Below are 19,598 nucleotides of genomic sequence, written 5' to 3' on the forward strand. Positions count from 1 at the left end.
TCCCCAAGTTGTAAAAATGGCCAAGATGGACTTTCAAGCCTTGGTGGGTGGAGTTGTGTTGGAAGGATTGGAACTTTATCTAAACAAAGAATTAAGGGAAGCATACAAGTTTAGTATATAAATTTTGAAAGGTTGACAAAGGAAATATGACCTAGCTTATGATATGACCTAGAATGTGATCAATGATCTCCATATTTTTATAGAGGAGATTGGGTGTTGTTTGTGTCACAAAAACTATATCTTTAATTCAACACAAACTTTGAAAAGTCAATTTGATTAATAAAGAATCCCCAAAAGATGTAAGTTTTTCTTTAGGGTTATTACTTTGAGAATATGGACCTCTTGTTAATAGGTCGATGAAAAACTAGTTGAATACAAGCAAGTACACGAGAAATTATTTGATGTACATTGGATCGATGCCAATTTTGTGTATTTGAATTGTCTAGTTCCTAGATATGTTAGATCAATTTTCAATCATTTCACTAAATATCAAAGGCAAAGGCTCAAAAGTGTACAAAGGATAGCAATTAACAAACCTATATGGATGCAATTGTAACTCTTTTCTTTGTTGCTCCACCTTTTTACTTTTTCCTTTTGTAGCTTTCTAATCTTTAAGCATCTTCTCTCACTTCATACATTTAATTTATGGATTCAATGAGTTTGAAATATACTTTCATATGGTTAGTATCTTGCTGAAAGTAAGATATTTTGTTTGATCAACATAAGTACCTCCTTGCAGTTTAGCAATATATAATTCTCTGTGTACTTTTGAGCTACTGGATCATTTATTCAAGTTGTGTTGCATGACTGGTTGTTGGATTAATGACTTTGTACGAAATGATTGCAATTAAATCAAGTCAGAACATATAATAAAACGCTAACAACAGCATTCAAACATTAATATACACCTTTTTTTTAAAACTCTACAATCATACTATTATGGACGGCCAAAATTTGCTACTCTTTATACCTTTCAGGTCAGATTTTGAATGGAAGGGAGAGAAAAGAATCAGACTAAAATAAATTTGATTGAACATTCATACTACCAGGCTTGTAGAAGCCTCGAATTTGATATACGCCAAAGCCAGGCCAGGTGAACCTACTTCAGTTGTTTGTTGTTACATTGTATGATAAACTTTTAATATATACATTGTTTGTTAGGAAGGTAGAAAATATACATGTTTAATCCTAAATGTCCTCAAAGATACGCTAACATTTATCTGATTCCTTGTCGATCTCTGTATTTAAGTATCTTTCATCCATACTAAAAAGCAAAGTGTCTCCTTCTTCTATTTGCCATTGTCTCCTCAGCTCCTCTATAGCTTTGGATGCGGCAGCTCCAACAGCTGGATTGCTATCACGTGCTAATCTCTATGGAGAAGAGGAAACCATTTAAGCAATTTACATGTTAGCTACTAAAAACAGAGCATTTTAATTATGTTTGCAGCAAATCAATGATATGCACCTGTAGGGCTCCCATTCCTGCATTGCCAAGAGTCCACATTGATGGAGCATCTGCCAGTGCATTTGCTAGTGCTTGCCTGTATTAATGAGGCTACATTTAGTAACGCCACTTAACCATGGAAAAGAAAAATGGCATGTTAAAACAAATTTGGTTCAAATAGGTTTTAATAGTCGATTCCTTCCATGGTTTTTAAAATTAAAAAGTAATCTCAAAAAATTAAGAAAAAGAGATATACAATTGCCATAAACATCGTGTGTAATGATAAAGAGATCAAATCTTCCAGCCTGATCCTCAACAATGCCCATCGATCCTCTAAGGTATCTAAATTAAACTTTCCCTTAAAAGGGAGTAAAACAAAACATTGCAGTGTAGAAAATTAAGAGTGAACAAAATAGAATGCAAAAGAAAAACTCTTAAACTGCTAAGGAAAAGAAAAAAGTAACTTCGACATTTAATTGCAAGCAAAAATATGAACAAAAACAACTTGCAAGAGCTTTTCTACATTTTTATGAGTGGAATCTCCTTCAGACAAGTTACACGTTACATCGTTCCCTATGATGCAAAAGAACGATGATAATTATGTGACCGAATAGGCCTCTGCTTTAAAAAGTGAATCAACTGCATGTTTAAACTGCCACGGGAAAGCTCGATGTGAAGACATGGCACACATTCCATGTCACCAGGAATAAATGAAATATAATGAATGCACTTCATCATGATACAAGTATAGTCAATTATCCCTCCTCTATCCATGTGTGGATTTCAAGGCAGAAAGAGGACCGACAGGTGACAAACCACTCAGTTGATGTATTCTAATAGATTGTACTTATAAGGATCAATTTGACACTCAATTGAACATTGACACTGCTTAACCCCATAAATATTCAGATGACCAAGACAGTGGCATACTGGAAGTACTTGTTGTTTGACCACAAAGAAGCGCACGTATAATGATTACTGGACTGAGTTTGACCTGCTATGTTTCATTTAACTGCATTAAGCGTTGAAGCATAATTTTAGTAATAAGATAGTTAACAGTTAGAAATAGTCTAAATGTGTTGTAAATTATGTTTTTTTTATAAAGATTTTTGATAGTCTACAAATACAGCTCAATGAGCATCTGCACCAACTGATACAAATACTTAGCTACTTACAAGCAATACAACACTTAGCACCTTAAGATCAACAACTTCAAAATTAAAACTAGAAACCAAACAGTGGAAGACCAAGAGGCACCACTTAGAAACCCAGCTTGCATGTCACTTTGGGAATTTGAACTTCAATCTCTAGAATAAAAACCCAATGCAAAAAATTAAGATTGTATTGCTGGGCAAAATAATCACATTCAATGAAATGGGACCAAATTCTCACTCTCTTCTATCAAACACTCCCGTGTTCAAGTAAAAAGATCGTCTGTTATAGACATCTTGACAAATCCTGACCAAACCCTGCTTGAACTAATCCTGACCAGACCTTGCTTGAACAAATTATTGATCTAGAACCTCATAGGAGATCTTTGTGTCAATCATCTTGTAGTTATTCCATGACAAGACCAAGAGCCAGCACCGACAATAAACCCTATATAGACTATAATCCTGAAGAAGCTTCTAGTTCTAATTCTTATCCATTGAAAGGGAAACTTTCCTCCAAAAGTCCCTACCCTTCTAAATCATCTATGGTGAGTTTGTATGACCTTAGTAGCAATCCCCAGTTAATGGATGCCTTAGCCAGACAGGTCGCATCAAAGCTTTCTCTAAATCCTAAGGAAGAGGAGAAAGATGACAAAAAGGGAAAAGGGATTAAAATTACAAAAATGTCTGAAAAAGATGCCATGACCAGAGAAACTCTGCCTAGAGCAAAGTCTGAAAGAAAAACAAAGTTTCCGTAATAATAAAAAAACAAAGTCTGAAAGAAAAACAAAGTTAGTACATAATAAAAAAGAAGAGTTTGTTAGTAATGAACCGGGCCAATGGCCTACTCCTGAATACTTCACTGTGCTGAATCCAGATTCAAAACTCTGGGGGAGGTATGAATATGAAAACTTCATACAGATATAGGGAAGAAGCAAAAAAAAATTGAAGCATTGAAATTGGCTTGCACAATGGCACATCTCGGCACAAGACTATGGATGATTTGGCCATTGATGTTTCTAATACTCTTCTGTATTGGGCAAAACATCAATGGCCAAATCATCTTTGTAAGAGAGTGAAGAGAACAAAATGATCTTTGTATTGGGCAAAATAATACTTTTAGGGGCATTTTTGGCTTTTGGATACAAAATATAAGTCAAAAAATGTATTCTTTTGTTATGTTTTGGCGCTCAGCACCTTTGGGTACCCTGGCTACACCTGGGTATTGCCATGTACATACCCAGGGTGTACCCAGGTGCACCCCCAGGTGAGCCCGTACCCAGATGTACCTGGTACAGGTGTGGGAGGCCTTAAGGGTGTACCCGTTAACTTAGCTTTGCATTGTAATTTAGGTAATTGGGCAGAAGATTATATCACAGATAAGAAAAAGACTACAATAAATGATTGCACTTTTGTAGAAACAAAAACCCTGATAGCATATTAGTTATAGAAACAATGCCTATTAGCTGCTATGAATACCAATACTAAGGAGTACAACTCTACATGCAATCTTAGAGAATTCTACAGCCAACCACCCAATGATGATTTTAGAAGATTGTTAATATGAAGCAGATTAAGAAAAGATGTGGTTGCAAGTCTAAATGCAGCTGTAAAAAGAAGTCTAGGTTGTATAAAAGGGTTTTCCAAGAATACCTATTTAGAAGGAGAATATGATAGAACCAAACATTCCAGAAACTACAAGATTACTCCTATCCAAAATAAGCAGTTTAAGAATTGAGGATACAAGCCTCCTACCTTACCTCCTAATAAAGAGAACTGCCTCTAAAAAAGGTTTCTAGACGTATTAAATGCTTTATTTGTAAGGGACCACATAATGCCACAGACTGTCCATAGAAGTTAAACCCTTGCACCAAGGTTTATGCAGTATTTGAAAGAAATGATGTTAATGATAACCAGGAAATTGTTCCTCTTGTACAGAGTTATCAAGATCTAGATATTCAATTTTATGAATTGATGAAAGTGGAGGCAGAATGCTACTATATGGTGAAAGACAAAGGTAAAAAGTATTGTTCTATTGGCATATGTGCAGAGTTTGATGACATGATGATATTGTATGTTGTCATTGATGTCAATATGCTGAAGTATGAACCGGTATATTAAAGTAAGCAAACTGGCAAGGGAACCGGTATTGTTGGCATATGTGCAGAGTTTGATGACATGATGATATTGTATGTTGTCATTGATGTCAATATGCTGAAGTATGAACCGGTATATTAAAGTGAGCAAACTGGCAAGGGAACCGGTATGATGATGTGAACCGGTATATGTGAAAAAGTGAACCGGTATGTTGGAATGTGAACCAGTATATGGAAAGTTTTATATTGGGGTTTCATTTGGTATGACTACCGGTTGGTAGTCTCAGCTTCAGGGTTTCCGATTGATGCATTTCAAGTCTGTGTGATTGGACCGATGACATCCTGTGATGGGTTAGCATTGAAATGAAGATCAGATCGTGTTGCCACGTCAGCCTTGTGCGCGTGAAGGATTTCCTTGAGGATCTTGCATGGAGATTGATCCTATCTACCTCGGGAATGTGCGTAGTCTCTGTAAACGGTGGAGAGCACGTGATGGGTTATCAGCTTCCAGAAGCGGCAAAGAACGAACGATGGATAACGTCTTGAGATGTGTTCAAGATTGTTTTACACTATGCAAAGTGTTTGAACGGTCAGGACTGGACCGATTGTATTGATAACCTAAATGTCTAGGGTTTAGGGTTTATGCTACCGACTTATCTGTTTCCTATAAGGTCGATGATGATTTGCATTGTGAGGTTGTTGGCAAATGTTATGTGTGTATCCAAGTGAAGAGATACTTGATTCTTGCCAGACCGGAGAAGTGTGTTGATACCTGCAGAGTGTGATTGTAGAAGCAAAGGAGCTAAAGTGGATTTGCCTTGGCATTGAGTGTTGTTATCAGATCAGTGTATTACCTATTGACTTCTAACCATTTCAGCAGTTGGAAAATCCCTTAACTGGGTAGCTTTAACAGGCTTTGTGTAAATCCTTTAATAGGGTGACTCAAATCAATGAGTTCTTCAAATCCTCTTGCGAGGTAACCTTTAACAGGGTTCTAACCTTTAACCGAGTATTTAGCCATCCCTTAACCGGGTGATCCCTAGCAGGATCGGTTCCTAGCAGAACCTATTGTAAAGTCCTTAACCGGATTAGGCTCCTAACAGAGCGGACTTCAGAATAGTTCAAAGAACAACTTGTGGGTATTCATCCCCACCGTGGTTTTTCCCAGTTGGGTTTCCACGTGAAAAATCAATGTCATGTGTGATGCTTTTTCATGTGATGATTAGTGTTTTTTGTTAAGTGGTAATGCATGCTGATCCAGTGGTCTTTATATTTCTGATGTATTACTTGTTTATGCATATGGGTGAAGTGGAAAGGAGAGATTAGGTTGTGAGAAGATCTAAGTGTTACCGGTTTGTGTGTTTCACAGTCTCACCGTGTTTTACCGGTAGTGCCTTATCTTAGATCGGTGATCCTGTTTACCAGCTAGTGCAGTCTTTGCAGTCAAAGTGGTTTAAGGAAGTTTTTGTCTATATTGATTCACCCCCCCCTCTCAGTATCTGTTGAGTACTTACTATTCATTATTATTCATCATGTTCTTCTAGAGAATCTTCTATTGATGAAGATGAAGATTTTTTTTGAAGCTCTGCCGAAGCAAAATTTAAAAGAAATTCACAAGAAGTTACCGATGGAACAAAATAGAGATCCATACAGAGATGCAAAGAAAAGGGAGCAAAGGAGAGCTCAAGGCTGAGCACATCTTCAGAAGATAAAATCGTTAAAAGAAGAAAAAGAAAAACTTCAGAAGGAGATCGAGGAATATGCTAAGAAGGCATCCGGCTACACAATCTATAGCAACAGTCAAAAGGTTCTAGAAACAAGCAATCGATGGCAAGAAAGCACAAAAAATCAGATTCAGATACTAACATTGATAATTCTAATATTGCTATATTCAAACAATTAGATATCTTATTTTTTTATGTTGAAAAACAAACCAGGTTAGTCAAAAGACCAACAGGAGGAAATCCGAACATTGAATCAGTACTTCCTCCTCAGAAACAGAATCAAAAACAAAGTAAAGGAAGCAGCAGTTTGGCTAACAATAGTCCACATATTGGAATCTCAATATGATGCATTTGTTGATTCAAGATCAGCTCGATGTTTTGCCAAAACCAAAGCCATCCCACAACAATATTGGAAGCCACGACCAGAAACTCCAAAAGCTCATTCAATTACAAATTTACAAGGGAAAAACTAGAGATTGGAAGATATGCACAATATGTTCATATTAAGATTAATGGTAAGACTTTCGTCATTGATTTTTCAGAATTCAATGGTATGGATAGTGACGTCTTATTGGGTTTTCTTTTCCCTACTAAATATGAACCATCAATCTTAAGAAAGACTCAGATGCCTTTAAAATATAATGATGAAAAAATAAAGATTCCAATCTTAAAATTGGTTACATAAAGACTAGAAGAAAAGAAAGAAACAAAAAAAGGAAAAGGATGGGTAAATGAAATAGAGGAACATCATGCAAAAATGTCATTGAAACAAAAGGATTCATTTTGTGAAATTAGAGAAAATTTGAAAAGAACTTTTGTAGCATGAATCCACTAAAATTCTAGACCAATGATCTCTCAAGAACCAGCTTACTTGTTAAGCCCCATTGAGGTGAAAGAAATGGATGAGCATCTAGATGAATTGATTTCAGGAGGATTCATTAGACAGAGGAAGAGTGTCTTTTCATGTTCAGCATTCTTGGTAAATAAGAGAGTAGAAAAAGAAAGAGGTAAAAAACGATTTGCATAAACTACAGGCCTTTGAATAATTTTATAGTACCATTCAATTATCCTATTCCATTTAGTGCAGATTTGATAAGGAGAGTTGCTAATAATAAGTTATTTTCTAGGTTTGATTGCAAATCAAGGTGAAAGAAATAAATAAGTACAAGATTGCATTTTTAGTCCCTCAAGGACTTTATGAATGGAGTGTCATACCCTTTGGTCTATACACAATACCTCCTTATTTTCAAAGAGGAATGGACCAAGCATTAAGACATTTAAAAGAATTTTGTGCAATCATTATTGATGATATTATCATATTTTCTGATGACATCACTACACATTTGAATCATCTTGAGCAGATTTATGCAGCTATTACAAAAAGTGAAATTTTTATATCTACCAAAAAGATGTAGATAGGAAAATCAGAAATAGATTTATTGGTTTCCATTTGAATGAAGGTAAGATTAAACTCCAACCGCATGTACTTCAGAGGATTCAAGAGTTTCTTTACATATTAATTGATGAAAAAAAAATTCAGAGATTTTTGAGGGATTCAAGAGTTTCTTTTCCCTGTCTTTTTCCAAATCTTGGTAAAATGATGAGACATAGTTTAAACTTTAAACTATGTCTCATCATTTTACCAAGATTTGGAAAAAGACAGGGAAAAGATTCAAAATAATCTTAAGGACAAAATCAATGGTTGGGTTAAGAAGCCAAAAAAAGAAATACAGAAGATCAAGAATAAATATAAAATCCTTCCTGCTCTCCAGATACCAAAACCAGGTATGCCACTAATACAATACACTGATGCATCTGAAAACACATGGTCTACAGCGCTTATTCAAGAATTTCAAGGCCATCAAGAAATTTGTGGGTGCAAATCAGGTACTCTTGCAAACAAAAATTCTAGGTATCATAAATATAATATAAGACAGAAATTTTAGCTGTCAAAAAGGCTACTGAAAAGTCTAAAATTTTCCTTAAGCTTGAACATTTTATTGTCAAAACAGATAATCAAGCTATGAGAAATTTGAGGAAAAAGAAGCCTCCCAGACATTAATAATATGAATTTCTTCCCCCATTCAAGGGGTGAGAGAAAATAACATTGTAAGAAACCAACGTAGGGAAAGTGGTGCAAATGTTTCCCCAGATATTACATATCTAGCTTCTACCACCACTCTCTTCACGCAATCTATCTTCCTGTCTTTCAATACATAATTTAATATGTAAACACAACATGGGTCCAAAACATGTGTTTATAACCACCCTCTGCTATCATGCCAACTAGATTACATGGACGTTGAATCAATTACCACCTATACAACATTTGAGGCCTCAACCTCCTCTATGGTCTCCCTTAGAATGTGAAATTGGAAGTCTGCATTCTTGTGCTTAAGCAATCAAGAGCTTTAAAAGAAATAGTCAACCAACCATGTAACTATGATATTGATTATTAGGTGATGTTTAATATCGATCCACCCATCCATGATAATCGAGCAACCCATCCTTAGCCAAGTTAGCTTCATATCCTCCATCAACAAACTCACCTGTACATAATATCTCTCAAGAGGGTGGAGTGTACACTATGTTCTCTAGGGGGCATATGGGGAACCGATGTCTTGTTTTTTCATTCCATTCTTGAAATAAGCAGAATGTGGCACATGAAATGGGATGGCATGGACATTAAAAAAAATGGGCAAATAAAGCATCTATAATTTTGTCATCTACCCTCCATCCAAATAAATTAACTTTATTATTAAAACTAGTGTTTCTCAACACTAACATATAAAAATATTATATTTTTTATTAAAATAATATTAATATTTTCAAGAATGAAAAAGAATTATAGTTTCCTACAGATCGACTCCATAAGCAGATTCAATTAAATTTGTGGTTGGCATCAATTGGATTATGCCAAATCAGTATAAAATCAGTTTGAGGGGCATTTTGAATAATATTATTATGTACTATATCAGGATTGAGTTGTGTTAACAATATTAAATTGTATTAATACATTTTGAAAAATTATTTTGGTGCACCGTGCAAGTATTCCACTCATAAACAGAGATGAAAACCTATGTGAGAAAATAGTGTGGTGAGGAATGAAACCCTTCACCCACCTTTGCTAATATCATTTAAATTTGAACTTCAAGGTCACCCTATTCTCCATTTTTTTGTCCATTGCAGGCCTGATTTCAACCAGCAGATCGGGTTATCTCTGAGATCAGATATCAAGTTGTGAGCTGAAATATCAAATAACTGGTCACTATGTTTGGCGCTGGTCTTCAGAATTGCCATACCTATAGAGCTTGGAGGGAGACTCAAGAGACACTAACAGAGTAGCAATGACCTACAGCAGTATAGGCACTGGCGAAGTTGATAACCAGCCATATTCAAGAACCTGTAGCGACCTACATAGAGATATGTTAGAGTTTACCAAACCAGGCCTGAAGCCTGTAGCCATTTGCATAAGAGACTACTGAAGAAGACCATTGATATTGACACACTATAACAGACTAGAGGCATAAACATAGGCCCTCAGATTCAGATCTGGAAACCTGTGCAGTAGGTCGCAGCTTTGAGCCAACCCCAGGGCACAGCCACATATAGTGCAGTGCCTTGAACGCAGTAACATCCTGTGAACCCTAGTCAACTATACCAGTATTTGGAGGGAAGCAACTCACACTCAGGTTATCATTGAAAGATACTTAGTTTGCTCACAGTTTTAAGTAATTGATGCCATCTATTATCAGATACAGTGTGATTATATAAACACTAGGGGAACATTCACGGGAATGGAATTAAATTATTAATACTATCAGATCCCTTGAAACTTCAGATCTGGTTATCACTGGATCTGCTAATATGACCGTTATTGATTCCAGCTGTAAACCCACACAAATTTGTGCTAGGCTCTGAATTTCTTTTACATCAGATTTTAAATCAGTCGTTCAGTAAATATGCTTCTGTTGTGTGCTCTCTGAGTGTTAATTGTGAATTGTGTGAGATGAAAACTGAAGTGACCAGAAATTTCTTTTGCTACTTCACCGTGTAACTTTTTTCTAAGATTTAATCTTTAAAGCATCATTTTGAAGTTGGTTAGGGTAGATAAGAAAACCTACGGACATCTCAATCTTCTTGTGATTGCATGTTCAACATCCCTACAACTGCGCCTTGCCTTTCACTAGCCTTTGTCTTTCCTTTTGTAAAACCTTCATCAACAATGATGGCAAAGCATATTGTATAGATTCTACTAGCCCACCCTTAGCTCTTGCTTTTACCTCCATATACAACCTAGAAACCTCAACCTCCTCACTAGGTATTTTTTATCATAAAGGAAAAACTCTTACTTGGCAATAACTCTTTTGGCCCAAAACTTTTTAAATCTCGGGACTAGGCAAAAAAAATTTTAAAATGGGCATAAACTCGAGAAAATTCATCAACATTTGAAAATATATAATTTCTAAAATATTCTTGAAAAACACATATATACACTGAATTTGTAGAAAATATTACTGATTTCCATCATATATAAATCAAAGTTTAAGTTAAATACATATCATATACCAGAAAATAAGTGCAACCTCTAAATGAATTTGAGTTCAATACATATTATAGAGGATTTGAATTCCTTGAATCTCCTTTCTATAGAATTAAAGTTCTCCTCTACTACACATCTTCCATTAAATAAATGCTTTGTTCAATAGCTGGCATTGGCATGTGCACACAAAGCCTTTCAAATTTTCAGCTCATCTCATACACATTGATGAACTTTGTCAGCCTTCACAACATACCTTCAGCTACAAGAACATGGTTCAAGAAGCATGAGATTTCCACATGAAGCTACCATATCATGCAAAAACACCATACTAGAGTCTTCCTCACACATACACCCAAAGGATTCACATTCTTCCCACAAAGATGCCACATCCCTTGAAGGCACCTATTTTTAACTTGTCGTGGATAGGTACACAGTTACACTAACTGATTCTCAAATGGCGAGGTGCATGGTTATGTAATCAATTCCATGATAGTATTCAGTAAAAGAATGCCCGACAAATCATTACTGCATATTTATTTGAGTTTTTCTCCCAATTTTTATGCGATTTTTTACAATAAATTGCTCTGATTTTTTCAAAAAATCACCCAAGAGTTTTTTGCAGATTAAATTGTTGCCATAAATGACTCACGATAAATTGGGAGAAAAATGATTTTTTGCAGATTTTTTCATCTATGAGTTTTCTACAAATCTTGATTTTTTTCTTTCAAAGAACAAGAAATTGTGATTCTTGATTTTAATATTTGAATGTGTGAGATTTTGCCAAGATCAAAAGCTCAATGAAATGTACAAAATAGAGACACAATATAGGACAAGAAAAAACTGTATTCTCATCAATAGAAAATGATCAAAATATCAATTACATACAATGTAGATGAGCTTGCTTATATAGGCAAGGCTAGGGATATGTGAGCACACAAACATGACATGTGGCTCAATAAGAAACAAGGGTAGGTAGGAAATAGGTGTGGGTAGGTAGGAGAAATAATATAATAGTCCACATGAGGTGGATCACCCACTGAATGTGGAGTGTAACAACAAGATCAACACCATAAAAGGTGGAATTTCTCCTACACACACTATCCCAATGTGGCACGAACACCCAAGTGTCTCATACCCAAACTACTATGAAATGCATTTCCTAAGTAAACTTAAGTAAGGTGTAATAATATCCAAGATGAATAATTATTTACACCAACACCCCCCCTTAAGTGCAACTTAAGGGAATGCACCTAAGTCAACAATGCAACTAAGCAATGCAAGATGGGTCCCAGCTACGAGGCCATGTTAGGTACCCATGTACAAATGCAAATGCATGCAAACCAATGCAATGAAAAACTCTCACAAAGTGGGGAAAGAGAGAAAAACCCAATGGGAAAAAACCCTCCCCCAAAAGAGAGATGAAAAACATACAAGAGAACTCTCATAGAAGAATGTGAAGGACAAAACCCCATGTGAGGAAATAGTCCCCCCCATATGAGAGAAGAAGAGAAGCTAGGAAGCCCCCCCTCAATGTGGAATCTGCACCAATGATAGAAGCTCGATGTATGAAGAAACTGCTCCACGAACGTCGAACAACATTCCTTCCCTTAGGAAGAAACAAAACCAAAGGTGTATCCATGAAGTCCCCCCAATCATGAAGGGAAGATGTATGAAGAAAACTCATGATGAAAGGAATCTCTGAAAACTGCTCAAGTGTCCCCATGTCGATGCTGAAAGATACCCCCTCCAAAGGTGGTAAACTGTGCCACACTGCTGAAAAAGGCACTCCAAGATCTAGTGGAGATGGATGTAGAACATGTCCCAAAGACTCACATGTCTCCTCAAAAAATAAAGAGACCTCCTCCAACTGTTGTACATAAGTATCCACAATCATGTCAACCTCGAAAGAATGATCATGTAGAGAATGAACAAGAGGGTCAGAGTGTTCCCTCGCAACAATCGAAGAAGGATCACCTTCATCAAAGAGAAGATGAATGTCATCAATGATGTCTCCCAAATCTGCAATGTAGGATTCCACAAATAAACCTGCAATGTCTGTCAAGTAATCATCCCATGAATCTGAAGCTGGAAGACAATGAATATCCTGCTGCACTGAATCACATGAAGGCAAAACTGTCGCACTATCCGCATCATCAGGTGCAATAGGTGATGTGATATCAATATGAGGAGATGAAATACAAGGCTCAAGAATGGGGTCACATGTGAGAATCCCCATGTTCAAGTGTTCAAAGTTCTCCTCAAAATCTGAACTATCACAAGAAGTGTGATCATAATGTGTAGAATCATCAAATGTGAAATCATCATCATCAACAAAATCTGAAAAGGAGTATAACCGAGATGCATGATCAACCACCCCAGTCGCAATGATAGCTCTAGTCTCCAAGTCTCTAATGAAAACTGAGTTAGGTGTGAACTCCACAACTCTCTTAGTTGCGCCATGTGTGATTTGATAGATAGAAAGGAGATTGTTTGTCAAGTGGGGTACACACAACACATCATTGAAGGAGTTATCCCCAATGTCAATAGATCCTTTCCCAATCACATCCCTGTATGTATGATTGCCCATCAAAATTTGTGGCATGGTGCAATGCTCAAATGTAGAAAACATAGACTGCGAAGATGCCATATGATGAGAAGCCCCTGAATCTAGAAGCCATCTATCTAAATTATGACTAATAGTAGCACATAGAGCTTTTCCTTTTCTTGTTCCAAAAGAGTGAGTCTTTCCACTTGTAGAAGCCATGAATGCTTGCCCTTTTCCTTTTGAATGTGAGGAAGTGGAAGTTGATGAATCATCCTTCTTGTAGACTTTAGGCAAATCAATGTTATGCTTTTTGATGATATGTGTAAGCTCATCAATCTTCTTAGAATGGCAACGATGCTCCTCATGGCCAATCTTTTTACAATAAGCACAAGTAGGTCTCTCCCTCTTTGGTGAATTATCTCTCTTGGAAGAGGATGAATCTCCTTGTTGTGGAGAAGTTGGTGCTTTTTCTTTAGGCTTTGATTGCCATTTCTTCTTGTTTGAGTTGTCCTTTCCTTGATTTCCTTTGTTCCCTTGATTTGCCACTAATGCTTGAGACTTAGAAGCCTTAAGAATGCCCATGCTTATCAACTTAGTTTGTTCCATCATCAACATTTCATTGAAAGCATCAAATGTAGGCATTTTGTAGCTTGAACCCATTGTCATCCTATGGGTTTGGAAACTAGAAACAAATGCTGCATATTCTTGTGGAAGCTTGCCTATCAAGTTGAATATCAATTGAGTATCCTTCTTATCAATGCCACAATCTTTGAGTTGTGCCCTCAACTCATTTGCCTTAGTGACATAATCTTGTATAGTATCAAAGTTCTTGGGATCTAACATGGTGAGATCACTATCAATTTGATATCCCCTAATCTCATCAACTTGACCATACAAGTCTTGAAACTTTTGCCAAGCATCTTTGATTAGAGTACACTTCTCAATATGAAAAATGAGATCCTTTGATACATACTTTCTTAAGGTACCAATTGCCATGATATTTTTAGTGAGCCAATCCAAGTGACCAACTGGATCAACCTTAGGATCAGCGGGAGCACCAATAGCTCCATCAATGTAATGAGTGAGTCCTTTTTCCATAAGTTTACTCCATGCATCAATTTTCCAAGTAGCATAATTATGAGGAGTTAAGAGAGGAAACTTAGAAGAACCCATAGCAGCAAAAAGGAAGGAACACAAGAGCACAAAAGCACAAGAGACACCCTCCCATATTCAATCAATCAAAGTACCCCCCCCAAAGTGATGATTTTGGCACTTTATACTTAGTGCGATTACAATGAGCCACTTGCAAAACAAGGCAAAGTGGACTTATGATGCAAATTTTACAACTTTTCAAATGAGATACAAGAGACTTCAATCAATAGTGCAATGAATCTAACTGAGATTCAAGCAAATATACAAGTACCAAGAGAGCCAAAAATGGCCAAAATCTGAAAGTACAATTTTTACTTACAATGGCATCAATCTGATAGCATCATGTGAAAGTAGACGAAAAAATACGCACTTTCAAAAAAAAAGGCACCTGAAAAGGAGGTCGTATGACCCCAAACGAAGCCTCTGAAGTTGCAAAAACTGGGATTACTCAGGTACAGTCACCAAAAACTGCATTTTCTGAAAAATCCGTGCATCAAAATCAAAAAATTTCTTCACCACTGCGGAGAGCACGAAATTCTAGCCCATTTCAAAAAAAATTGCTCGAAAAAAGGAGCAAAAATGAGCAAGTTATGGCCATTTGAAGTTGAACTGCAAAATCAAAAAGCTCAATGAGAGGGGCTTACAAAATTTTTGAAAAATGATGACGTGGCGCTAACGTCAGCAAGTCACTGTGTTAAATTTCACGGCCGTATGACCGTCACAAAAACTTCGCCTCCCTGCTGACTGGGCGTCTGTACTGTACGGACTGCTGACTGGGCAGGTGACTGTGCAGGCCGTACCGATGATGTGGCCGTCTGACAGTGCGTACGGAGGTCTGCGTGGCACAGTTGACGTGGCGGATGACTCGGCTGCCGTACGGAGCTGACGTGTACGGGTTGTACCCACGGGCCAGTGGCCGCCTGCCACGTGGCGGACGCGGGTCCTCCTGTCTGGTTGACCGCTGGCAGGAGGAGGCTGCCGAAGGCGGACCGGAAGCCAAGGACGGGGGCCGGTGTCGAGAGGAGCCAAGCTGCCGGCAGGCGGAAGCAACGGTGGGAGTGGGGAGATCTGTCGGCAGCAAGGGAGCTGAGGAAGATGCCGGCGGCGGTGGTGGCGGGAGAGTCTAGCGGGGACCTACGGGCGGCGGCGGGTCTCGGTCTACGGGTACACGGCACGGACGGCAGCGGAGAGATCGGCAGGTACGGGCGGCGCCTGTAACACCTGCGCTACAGACTTGCAGGGTACGGCAGGTCACGGGGGGGTCTGCGGACCCCCCCAAAATTGCTTTTTTTTTTATTTTTTCAATTTTTTCGAAATTTTTATATTTTTGTTTTTTATTTTTTTTTTTGGACGAAAATTTTTTTTTATTTTTATTTTTGGAAAATATATAAAAAAATTTCGAAATTCATAAAATAATAGCAAAATTGGAGAAAAAATTTTTCTCACCAAAGGAGGCCGACTTTATAACCAAAATTCATGGAAACGGCCTTCTGGACGCAATGGCGGGGTCGGATCTAGTCTAGGACGCCTCCAAAAGATGCTACTCCTCAAATCTGCCTCTTGATGTCGCAATAATGCCTCTTCAAGACGAATCAATGAAGCCCCAATGGCTCTGATACCATGTGAGATTTTGCCAAGATCAAGAGCTCAATGAAATGTACAAAATAGAGACACAATATAGGACAAGAATAAACTATATTCTCATCAATAGAAAATGATCAAAATATCAATTACATACAATGTAGATGAGCTTGCTTATATAGGCAAGGCTAGGGATATGTGAGCACACAAACATGACATGTGGCTCAATAAGAAACAAGGGTAGGTAGGAAATAGGTGTGGGTAGTGTTGTGACCATTTCACACATCGCCCCATTAAAATGGGGACCCCCTCTTTTTGCTCGTTTTTTGCTCGCCTTTCTCTCTGCTTTTTAGGGTTTTGGTTTAGTGTGTCAGTTGTCTGGACTAGGGTCGAGCCTTAGGGTTCCCGTTTTAGTGTTTTCAGGCCAGAATCCAGTCAATCTTGAGAGCTTTTTGAGCTTCCTCCCGTAGGATGCAATTTTGAATAAGGTGAATTCGTCAGGTGGTCAAGTGAGTTGGTCTAGGTTCAGTCGGAATTTTGATGCAGAGTCCAATTTTTGTCTAAGTGTTAATGATGAGTTATGGAATCTTGTATGATTGAATGATTTCGACCAAATTTTGGAATTTTGATGATTGATCCCGGGTATTGGAAATGACCTAACTTTGCCTTGTGAAGTGATTAAACCCTTGAAATCGTGATATTTTGGCCTGTGGAAGACAAATCGCTCCTGTCCCTCACTGAAGGACCGGAGCTTGTTTCTCAAAATTTTATTGTCCTTGCAGGATCAAGATGATTTTCGGATTGGAAGAGATAAAGGGAGGCATGTTCTTTCCGTTGAATATAATTTGAAGAATTTCGCGAACATGGAAATGTGCCAGGAGCAAAAATCGCTCCTGTCCCTCACTGAAGGACTGGAGCTTAAAACCTAAAATTACCTTGTCCTTGCAAGATCTCAACAATTTCGCGATTTTGAGGAGAACCAAGGAAGTGCATTTTATCAGTCGAATATAATTTGAAAACGCAATCATGAGGAAAATTTGACCTAGAGGCAAAATCGCCCCTGTCCTTCAGTCAAGGACCAGGGCGAAATTTGATGTTAGCTCCCGTCCCTCTCCTAGGGACCAGAGCTAATTTCCTTATAAGGCAAAATGTGGGCGAGGATCAAGTAAGTTTTGAGTTTGAGGCAAGTAAAGGTGGCGTAACGGACCCATTGAAGATAATTTGAAGATTGCAAAATGCCAGGTGAACTCCATATTGTCCTAGGCGCTCCTGTCCCTCAGCCAGGGACCAGAGCGATTTCTTACTAAGGAGAATTTCTCGCTAAGACCAAGCGAATTTCATGCCAAGGATGAATGAAAGGATGCACAACGAGTCCATTGAAGATAAATTTGGAAGTTAGCAAATCACGATTGAGCCTACAAGTGTAAGTTCGCTCCTGTCCCTCAGCCAGGGACCAGGGCGAAATATTGGTTATATTGCCTTCCTTACAAATATAAGGTCACTCCAAGTCAGGATACAAGGAAGCAATGATGTTTGAGGTGTCTCGACAAAGAATGAAGTTACAAAGATCGCCAAAGATGAAGAATTCGCACTATATGCCCAAGTTCGCTCCTGTCTCTCTCCAAGGGACCAGAGCGAAATGTTTAGATGTGTCCAAATTTAAGTTGCCACTCACATTTCAAGTGTTCGAAAGGGAGTAAGGAACATCATTTTGCGCCTCAAAGATAATTGCAAGTCAACATGATGAAGGATTTACACGATATGCCTAAAGTTCGCTCCTGTCCCTCAGTCAGGGACCAGAGCGAAATCTCTATAAAGGCTTAAGTTTTGGATATTAATCGCATTTCATACGATCAAGAAGGACCAAAGGACATTGTTTTACACTGTGAAGGCGTTTGCGAGTTGATAGAAACAAGGATGAGCCCAGGACACCAAGGATCGCTCCTGTCCTTCGGTCAAGGACCAGGGCGATATTAATTAAATCAATCATTCGTCCCAAAAGATCACGTCAAAGCAAGATTATACAAGGTTGAAAATGTCATTTGGAAGGTGATGAACAAGAAGCTAAGGTTAAAAAATGACGAATTTTGGCTAGAACACAAGGATCGCTCCTGTCCCTCACCAAGGGACCAGGGCGAAAATCCTTCAAACATCAAATGTGCTTTGTAAAAGCCAAGTAAAGTATGCGTGGAGTGAAGGGGTAACGTTGTTACTTGCCTAGTGATGAAAATTGGTGACCAAAGAAACAAGGATTAAGGAGAACACAAGGTTCGCTCCTGTCCCTCACCAAGGGACCAGGGCGATATTGACCTTAAGAGGCATTTATCCACAAAGTTGAATCAATCAAGTTCGAGAAACCCAACGAAGGTGCCAATTTTGACGTGGAGGAAGTGGTTTTGAACGTAAAAGGCATGAAAATCAAGATCAAGATGCTAAAGCGCTCCTGTCCCTCAGCCAAGGACCAGAGCGATATGGTTTGTACCCTTACCTCTCTCATGTTTTGGCGCTAACACCATTTTCAAATTATTTCAAATGCTAAATTTCGATAAAATGGGCATTTAATAAGTGCGCACAAGACATTTAATTAATTAATTTTGCCTTTTAAAAAATCGAAATAATTAATTACAAGGCATTTAATTAATTAATTATTTAAAGAAAGAGCGCTTGGGTTTATTTTAAATGTTTTGCAAAGTCAGCCTCCTCTTTTTATTTAAAATTTTGTTATTATTTGACTTATTTCCAAGTCGGCCTATGTGCAATTAGAGGGTGAGCGCTTATATAAGGGGGTGTGATATGGCATTTCAAATCATCATTTAAACATTCCTTTGCATGCGATTTGGAGGAGACAAGGAAGAAGTGTGAATTTCATCAAGGAGGTGCGAAATTTCCATTCAAAGGGGAGTGCGAACTTGGTTTGTGTTCAAGTGGAGCGAATTTGCCATCATCACGTTGAAGACCCCTAAGGTTGGCGAAGTTACTAAGGAAGGTGTTCCCTTGGGGAAAATCACGTTGAAATCTTCAAAACTCCAAATTTTGTCTAGACAAATCGCCTTATTTTGCATTTTTAGAGTTAGCTCGCAAGAGAGGTATGGCGAAGATCCCTTGTCTTAATTTTGAATTTTGATCGTCATGGGTTTAAATTTTGAATTTTGAAATTTTGAAATTCCATTAGCTCAATCGAATTTAGGAAATGATAACTCAAAGACTTATCATGAAGTTTCCTAAATTCAATCTTTAATCTAATCTATGTTTATACATTGCAAAATCTATTACTTATTATGAAATGTTGTGTAGGTATCAAGATGGCGACTCCCAAGCTCGAAAGATCTACAAGTCGAAAGACTCTTCTCAAGGACGGTCTC

At 37.8% G+C, this 19,598-nt stretch overlaps 1 protein-coding gene across 1 annotated transcript in view; it reads right to left on the bottom strand.

Moving 5' to 3' along the window:
• Nucleotides 1–1,009: 1,009 nt before the first annotated feature.
• Nucleotides 1,010–19,598, bottom strand: part of LOC131050528 (senescence-associated protein AAF, chlorolplastic-like) — a 37,350-nt gene continuing 18,761 nt past the window's right edge. Inside the window, exons 5-6 of the mRNA XM_057984728.2 lie at nucleotides 1,466–1,541; nucleotides 1,010–1,371 (exon numbers count right to left, since the gene is read on the bottom strand). Of these exons, the coding sequence (XP_057840711.1) occupies nucleotides 1,210–1,371; nucleotides 1,466–1,541 (238 nt within the window). The 3' untranslated portion in view covers nucleotides 1,010–1,209. The remainder of the gene's footprint in view (nucleotides 1,372–1,465; nucleotides 1,542–19,598) is intronic.

This window comes from Cryptomeria japonica, chromosome 2, assembly GCF_030272615.1.
Source record: "Cryptomeria japonica chromosome 2, Sugi_1.0, whole genome shotgun sequence".
Taxonomy (NCBI): domain Eukaryota; kingdom Viridiplantae; phylum Streptophyta; class Pinopsida; order Cupressales; family Cupressaceae; genus Cryptomeria; species Cryptomeria japonica.